The sequence below is a fragment of the Poecilia mexicana genome, unplaced genomic scaffold (genome assembly GCF_051168715.1).
Source record: "Poecilia mexicana isolate PSO_F unplaced genomic scaffold, ASM5116871v1 scaffold_5, whole genome shotgun sequence".
In the NCBI taxonomy this organism is placed as follows: Eukaryota; Metazoa; Chordata; class Actinopteri; order Cyprinodontiformes; family Poeciliidae; genus Poecilia; species Poecilia mexicana.
The window spans coordinates 20,519,133-20,527,919 of NW_028263374.1; the positions used below are offsets into that span (position 1 = coordinate 20,519,133).

The 8,787-nt window shown below is 38.4% G+C and overlaps 1 protein-coding gene across 1 annotated transcript; it reads right to left on the minus strand.

Annotated features, from left to right (window-relative positions):
- Nucleotides 1–237: 237 nt before the first annotated feature.
- On the minus strand, nt 238–5,350 carry alas1 (5'-aminolevulinate synthase 1). The gene is made up of 11 exons (XM_014975023.2): nt 5,185–5,350; nt 3,737–3,971; nt 3,421–3,603; nt 3,173–3,313; nt 2,870–3,089; nt 2,187–2,371; nt 1,922–2,101; nt 1,665–1,829; nt 978–1,246; nt 699–861; nt 238–562 (listed from the first exon to the last, which is right to left on the minus strand). The coding sequence occupies exons 2-11, from the start codon at nt 3,939–3,941 to the stop codon at nt 402–404; spliced, it is 1,872 nt and encodes a 623-aa protein (XP_014830509.1). The 5' UTR covers nt 3,942–3,971; nt 5,185–5,350; the 3' UTR covers nt 238–401.
- Between the last annotated feature and the right edge of the window lie 3,437 nt (nt 5,351–8,787).

Below are 8,787 nucleotides of genomic sequence, written 5' to 3' on the forward strand. Positions count from 1 at the left end.
TGCAAAACTAAAATTTTATTTAAACTGTTTAATCTCCAGTAATCACCAATTTTTCTCCATTTTACAGAACCCAAACTGAGAATTAATGTTTAATACATTAAGTTCAGTTTCAAGCATACACTTAATTTGTAGTCTCTGTTTAAGAGCATTGACCCACTTTTTCCCCTGCGTTTCAGTTGCACTACTGGTTATTCAAAAATTGATAAAACAAGCACACATAAAAACACAGTGAAACAGTTTTCCTTTTATGTTTTATTTGAAGCTTATAGAACATCTGAAGATAGAATATCTTAAATATTACATATAATAAGACGTATATCAAAGATAATTAATACATTCTATGACAGCGACAGAGGAATGAGTGTTTATGTGCCAGTTTAAGCTAGCAGTGGTGTGTAGTGTTATGCGCAGGCTGAGATGGGGTGACTGAGGCCGCTGAAGTACGACTTCTCTCGTTCGCTCATCAGCTCAAAGTGCAGCGGCTGCTGGCAGAAGTTGCATTCTGCCGATGAGTGGGGCTTCAGCCCGAGGCCTGACTCCTTCCACGTCTGCACCAGCTTCTCTGAAAACAAAACAAAAAACAACAAGCGAAGTGTCAATAAGGGCTGGAATGTAAATATGCAGCCTGTTACAGTTGAACTGAATCAACTACTCAATCTTAGCAATGCGTGTCACATGTAGCTGTTTTACCATCTTACCAACAAAGTATTTCATCATCTCTGGGGTGTGGTGAGGGGTTGGGGCAATGCGCAGAAGCTCCTCCCCTCTTGCAACAGTGGGGTAGTTGATGGCCTGCACATAGATGTTGTGGCGATTCATCATGATGTCACACACCTCTGTGTTTTTCTCAGCGTTTGCCACCTGAGATCAGAAAGTCACACAAGATGATTAAAGAGCAGTCATCAGGGGTGTCTTACGTGGGGCTTAAAGCTAATCAGGCTGTTTGTACTTAAAGTGTGAACTAAATCGTAGATTACCCGAATGGGGATAATGTGGCTAGGGCAGTGCACAACAGGCAGCCCTGCGTCCATCAGCATCTGTCTGAGCAGCTGCACGTTGCGCTGGTGTTTACGCCTCAGCATGCGCCCTTCTTCCCCTTTGAGGGTCTGGATCGACTGCCGGGCCCCGGCCAGAAGCATCGGGGGCAGGGAGGTGGTGAAGATGAAACCGGCTGCGTAGGAGCGCACGGTGTCCACGAGGGCAGAGGTGCTGGCGATGTAGCCCCCGACACATCCGAAAGCTTTCCCTGGAAAACAAAATGGCCAGTAATTTTACAAATGCTTCCAGGACTTAGAATCAAGACAAAAACATTCGTAAAACCAACAAGCTTCCTGAAGCAGCAGAGCTGATGGGTCAAGCTCGACAGTGACACAGTAACTCAATAAGAGTGCACTGAGAGAGCACACAGTCGCCTAGCAACAACAGAGCTACTCATGCTCCTTCAAGCACACAGGCATATTGGATGGCACTACTGAGGCTTAATCCTCAGACGAGCACAAACACAAAGAGCAGGATGAGTCATGCAAACTGGGAACAGTTGTTTTAGTTTAGAAATATAGCCCTGCATAAAAACAGAAGTAGCTCAAAAGTATCCGAAAAGGAATTGAAAACCCAAATATCCTATTAAAAATAACTACTTTGTTTAGTAGACATTGCGTGCTGACCTAGAGTTCCTGAAATGATATCCATCTTGTGCATTACGCCATCTCTGTCTCCGATTCCTCCTCCTCTGGCCCCGTACAGACCCACAGCGTGAACCTCGTCAACGAAGGTGATGGCGCCAAACTCATGAGCCAGGTCGCACATCTCCTCCAGGGGGCACACGGCACCTGTTCCAGAGAACGCAGCACAACACAGGTCACAATGCAGCACTTCGAAATACATTTGATAGGAGTTGCCAGACAAGTAGATGAAAACTGACCATCCATGGAGTGGACAGTCTCAAAAGCCACAATTTTGGGTTTGGTGGGGTCTCCTTTCTCCAGCAGCTCTCTGAGGTGAGCCAAGTCGTTGTGGCGGAAAATAAACTTCTTAGCGCCGCTGTTCCGGATGCCCTGGATCATTGACGCGTGGTTGCCTGCATCCGAGTAAATCTCACAACCTGATGTTGTGAGGAAAGATGGTTAGTGAAAAGTTACATTAAAAGCCTAGATAATTTTGCATTTTTCCCCCCAAAAAAAACATACCAGGAAGCATCTTGGCGAGGGTGAAAAGTGTGGAGTCATTGGCAACAAAGCAGGAGGTGAAGAGAAGAGCGGCATCCTTGCTGTGGAGGTCAGCCAGCTCTTGTTCCAGCTCCACGTGGAATTTGCTGGTCCCAGATATGTTTCTGGTTCCCCCCGCCCCCGACCCGTGCTTTTGTAAAGTGTCCCTGAAAGAAGAACACGAGAGCAAAGGAAAGTGTGATAATTTTGTCTGGCTTTCTAAAGCAGTACCGCAATAACAGTCCACACCAGTTTCTTAGGTAGAAGCTTAAGTAGGTGTAAAATTACAATGACTGAACAACAAGTATTATAACTGTACTGCAGCATGTGTCAAAGTATAAAAGCAAGGGCAGGCTGAAACAAGTTGAAAGGAAAATCACACTTCTCATCTGAACTCTGACCAGCTACTTCCACTGAACCAGAGACCCGGCAGCGCTCCTGGGTGTCTGGTCCCATCTAATCATCATGTAGTGTCTCTAAGCAGTTCTAGTTCTTTCTGTCTGACCTCAGCTCTTACACTGGGGCAAAAGCCACAGAGCAATCAGAGGTAAACGGGCACCATATGCAAATATTTTCTTTATTACATAACAAACCTTGAACCTAGAAAGTAGAGCAAATGTTAGAATTTGAAGGCTACACCTCCAAGCTCGTTGTCTTTGACTCACATGATGGACTTTACGACTCGAGGGTGTCGACTCATGCCCAGGTAGTCGTTGCTGCACCAGACAGACACTTCCCGCTTATCCTCCAGCGAGCCTGTGAAGTCGTCCGCCATTGGAAATTCAGTGGCCAGGCGGTTGACGGTCTTAAACACCCGGTAGGTGTGGTCATTCTTCTTCTCCTCTATCTTCTTCTCAAAAAAGTCATCGTACTGGAAGCGGGACACTGCAACAAACCAGGAAGTTAAGACTTGCATGATATGTTGCAGAAGTAAATGATGCAAAGCTCAACAGTCAAATGAAACCTACTTCTGCCAAGGAGGTTGTCCTGCAGCAGGTGGGTGACCCTCTTGGGACGCTGCTTCAGGAGAGTTTTCATCAAATTACCTTGCTCTCCCACTTTACTGGTGATGGTCAAGGATGGCTGTTTCAGCTTGGCAGGTGAAATCTCTAAAATAGGTGAAAAGGACAAAAAGAACAAAAAAAAAAAAACAGCATTAGATACAGCACAGCAGACAGAGTTAAAATTTCTTAAATTTAACATTTAAGAAGCTCACCTTTCTGAACAGTGCGCACTTCCTCAACATCCTCCTGGAACTCCATGGTAACCTGGCGGACCACACCGCTGTTCTTCTGCTTCATCTCAGCAGCCAGAAAGGGGCATTTGGAAGCCACCGCCTGGCCTGTAGTTGGCACAGGATGACCAGCAGGCAACTTGGACTCTACTCCCACTACAGGGGCTGGAAAAAAAGGATACAACATTTGAAATGCATGGTTAAAACCAACATATTACAACTGGCAAGCTAACTCATTCCAGCATCTGTAAGATTTATCTCATTATTAGGTGGCCTCTGTGCATTTATTCATGCTCACCTTCATTTCCAGTCTTGATTTCAGTCTTCTGATTGGAAGTAGAAGAGCACAGGGCCCGTGCCATTGATGGAGCCATTGGTTTTGAAGCCAGCTCCATCATGATGGGACATCTTTGAGCATACGTCACCATGGATTTCCTGGACTGCTGGAAAAAAGCCTGTGGCACGCATGCCAGAAAGGGACAGCGACGGACTATAACTTCCATTGTCGTCAACGATGATGAGCGTTTAGAGACCTAAAGGAGAGAGAAGAAATGTAACCAACACAGAATAAGATGCTGAAATTTCATGCGCTAAAAATTATCCATGAGGAAGAAATATTAAGTGAAGTTAAGTTAAATATCGAGGATCACTTGTTCTTAATAGAAGATTTCTCCTAGACAGTATAGTGCACATAAGACGCTGAAAATGCTAGGACATAACAAAAAATAAATCTTCAAGGATCTAAAAGTTTGATCAAATTAAAAACATAATAAAAATGTATCTAAAAATAAATAAGAAAAAGACAACTAAATTTCTACTGATCACAAAATGTGGCTGCATGTTATAGAAACATTATGATCATGCATCATGTTCTGTGTTTTTTTTCTGTGGATCTTTTATCTGAAATTTAGGTCTGTGTCATAAGATTAATGTTTTTTAACAACACAGAGAATCATAATTTTAAACATACCAGACTGTCAAAAAAAAAACAAAAAAAAAAACTCAAACATATCTAAAGAGGGTTTTGTCTCGTTTTTGACGTAAGTTCATTAATCATTACCAAACACGGCAACTAGGGTATGATGACGATAATTTAATAAACAAAAGAGTTGGTTTTTGCGAAATCTCCGAAACTGATTCCCACCCAGAAGCTTTTTTCCAGATGACGTCGGTTTGTAGACATTCCCGGAAATACAACTCACCACGAAGTACCCCATTGTACTAGTGGAAGAGCTCAAAAAGGTGGAAGGACTTTGTAATAAAATGTTAATTGAACAAATATACAAACGTTTTATTTCCGGTTCTAATGTTATCATTTCAGACTTTTACCCTCTCAACCCCAGCTCAAGAAAAAAACAATCACAACGCTTAAGATATTAAAACAACCACTGTGACGACCTGTGTAATTTTGATTTTAACTTGGGTGCTGTTTACTAAAGTGATCAAAATCTCATCAGCACACCATAGTAAAAATAATGTTAGCTAGCTATATATATATGTTATTTGGCAAACCTTAGACTTTTTTCGTAACAACTAAAACAGCTATTTCGACACGCATCTGGTATTACAGTGTAGAAAATAAAAGAACGGTATATTTTACACACAATGTGGAGATAATGTAAATATTAAAGCCTCTCCGTTGATCCTTGCCGGTTGACCTCCTAGCTTGACGCTAGCTGCTGCACTGCCATATTAAGCAACCAGAAGTAAAAATGTACCCGTTAAGAAAATACATTAAAAACTCACCTTTTAAAAATACAAACAGAGTAGCAAATTCCTCACGGGTGGAGTAGGGCGGAAGAAATCAATATAAATGTTAAATAAATATAATGCCTGGTCAGGATTACTTGTTGTTTATGTTAATGAAGAGATCGAGAGCGCCGCGTTATCCTGCACTGAGGACGAACGAAGAGGACGAGGACGAGCCGGGGTTTATAGAACTGTGAGGCATGGCTGAATCTCGCGATATTTGCGTCACGTACGTCATTTAGGCAATGACATGTTTACGGTGCAAAGAGGTTTTAATCACGAGTAAGCTTTAGTTTTTATACCCCAGAGATTTAAGAATGTCAAGAAGCCGATCTTTGACTATAATGCATAAGTATTTAAAGCCACGATCAAAGACAACTTATAATCTACAAAGAAATCTTATGATCAGATAACTAATGGCAGAATTTTCTAGGTAAAATTCACACCATAATTCAAAGCTTTTAAAAAACCATTTTAAACTATTTTGTATTTAATCTAACAATTAAACAAACAAAAACTGATAAATGTCACATTTCCTATCTACTGTGGCATTTGCTGCTGTTTTTTTTTCGTTACTTTTCCTTTGTTTCCCCTGCCTCCCAACTTATTTAAACGTGTGCTTATGTGTAATAATATATGATAATTTTGTAAAATATTAATATTTTTATATGAAACTAACATTTTTTTTGCAATATTACAGTAAAACATTGTAAGCAGCTTTTTTTGCAATACTCAATTAGTATATTTTCAAAATTTAGTGCTATTAGAAATATTTAGGCTCTTAAAGATTCTGTCTGTTTATTCCCTTTTTGTCACTTTTACGTGTTTCAGATTTTAAAAATAATTATATGCTAAAATCAGTTTTCACATGACTATGTCATTTATTAGGCAAAATCTATCCAAGACAACCAATCCTAGTTCATATTGGAAAATAAATAATTTCCTTTTCTAATTCACTTTTTGTTAAAAAGTCTCAGTCTGTCCTGAGACTTCTCTTGTTGTACAAAGTCAAGTGTAACGCAACGCTGCCCCTCCGTAATCTTTTACTGACCACTGCCTATTGCCTGAGAAACAGCTTCTAAACTTTATCCTGAGTACAAGAAAGACACATTCAGCTGTTTGTCAGTATTTCTAATCGTCCTGCTAAAGAAATACCACTCATTTTTACTCAGAATGGTCATACTGTAAGATCATGGTCAGATGATAAAATAAATAATTTTTATGATGCACATTACAATTAATGATAGTAATTATGAAGGTTATAAGACTAGCCTGGAGCTGGGTCAAATGGTTATCAGTTCAGACATGACTCAAAAGCAAACATTACAACACTGCTTAGCAGGATTTCAAGTCAAAGGTCAGTTAGGCAGTTCATCTGATATACAAATATGTATAAGTTGCAGCAGCACACTAATGGATAGAGCAATATTTCACCATATGGAAACATGTGGAGAAACATATGGTTCTTCTATATAACGAATCTTGAGTGGGGGTATATTTTAGATGATCATGAACAAGATTGTAGTTGACTAGAATGAATTTATCAATCATACATTCAAAATGTACGCATGATTGATAAATTCAGGTCATCTGTGGTGCCTCAAATGTGCCACTCTCGCCATCCTGTTCACTCAGTAACACCATCATGTGTCACAAAGAGAATAGAAAAATTTAAAAGTAACACAAATTTAAGGTTTATGGGATTGATCAATTCTACTGATATTTTCCAATAGCTTAGTTCTCTCGTTCTCTAATCCCCCATCATAATCACAAACTGAGTGCAACAGCTGCCTAAGGAGGTTTTGCAAGAAATAGTTTCTAATATACCCAGTATTATAATCATTTGTAAGAGGTTGACAAAAAATAATTACTAGAAATCCTTGTTCTATTCTATAAAACAGATTTCCAAAAAACTAAAACCAAAATAGGAAAGAAAACTTAACTCAGAGACTGGAGTTCAGAGGGTTAAAAAATAACTTTATCTGTAAACAAATTCACATTACCATTATTTATGGTTCCCCTATTTTTAATAAGTGGAGGTTTATGAACTTTATGCTCAGTGGGAAGTGAATGACAAAATATGTGCAACTATGACACATGCACAAATCCCTTTTAAAAGAAAAAAGAAAGAAGGATAAATGTATAATAACTAGAAAGATGCAAAAGTATTTGATATCTACTAAACAAAAATAAAATGAAAAGAAAAAGGTGTACATTTTCTACAAGATTAAACTTTTCTTTTATACTAGCAATTTAAAATATTGCTCATTGAAACATACATAGGATATAAATCAAATAGTTACAGAAGTTTTTATTATACATTGAGGTGAACTAGTTTAAATGTAGGAAGGATTTGTGCCTTGCTTTGTAGTTCAATCTGTTGAATCCCAGTGTTCTGCTGCCCCCTGCTGTTCATACCAGGCTACTAAAATAAAGATGAGGGATTTGACCTTATTTATAAAATCATTTTATCCAGTTCAGAAAATACAATAATTTACAGACTAAAAGTTGTAAATAATCTACAAGTGCAAATGATTGTCGAGCAATTAAACATTTTTAGTTTACTAAATTATTGGAATGCTAGAATTAACGTTTTTTCATTCTATTTTATGTTTTGTCTATATAGCTACAACTTCTTTCACTATCAAGAGTTTTAATGTTTGTGACCACACAATAAAAACTAAATTAATATAATGTGAAATTAGAACCAGACAATCGCATTCCCAGTATTGCCTCAGAGGCTTTTCTGCCCTTAAAGGGAATTTCTAGTCTTGATGCTTTGTTTACATTTCTGGCCTCAAGTGACTCTGACCACTCCCATTACCGGAACTACAGCTAAGCAACAAAGTAATTATTTAAGATAACATGATCCCATAGCTCTGTGCCTGTGGGGAATTACTTTTTCAATCAAACATTTTAAGAGCAGCTCAGTTTGATTCAATTTACAACAGCATTAATTTACTATTGTTTCTGTTTCACTGGTTAAAACGCCGTGACAAAAATCAGATAGAACAAGAGTAAATTAATTCAAGACAAGAAAGAAAAAATCCCAAATATTAAATAGTTGTGAACACCTAAGGGCAAGTTTTATTCTAAAATCATGATTTTAGATATATATAAATAACGTTATTCTTGTTTTAAATTGTTTTAGTGCTTCTTTTTCCCTGACCAACTGGTCAGATGATTAAGGAGTATATCTAGCATAACATATCACATGACAGCCACAACTGAATGACACTTTGTGTCATTGCTTTTCTTCCTGTCCATGTAATATTTGATAAAAAGATGGCAGAAAATAACTATTATCTTTAATCTACAGTCAAGAACAAAGGAAAATAAATTGTCCTTTACTGTTGGGATTATGATATCAACTTACAATAAAACATATTTGGTCTCTAAAATGATTCAAATACACAAACCCAAGCAGATTGCACACTGCCATTATTAATTAAACTGAAGCCAAACCAAAATGGAAAAACTTTTTTTGTTAATCTATTTTTAGCAGTGCCAGCCAACAACTGACTGCTTCATCTAGAACATGTTTTTGTGGAATATCATCTCTCCTGCCTTGAAATTAAGAAATGAGTGGAAAACTACATA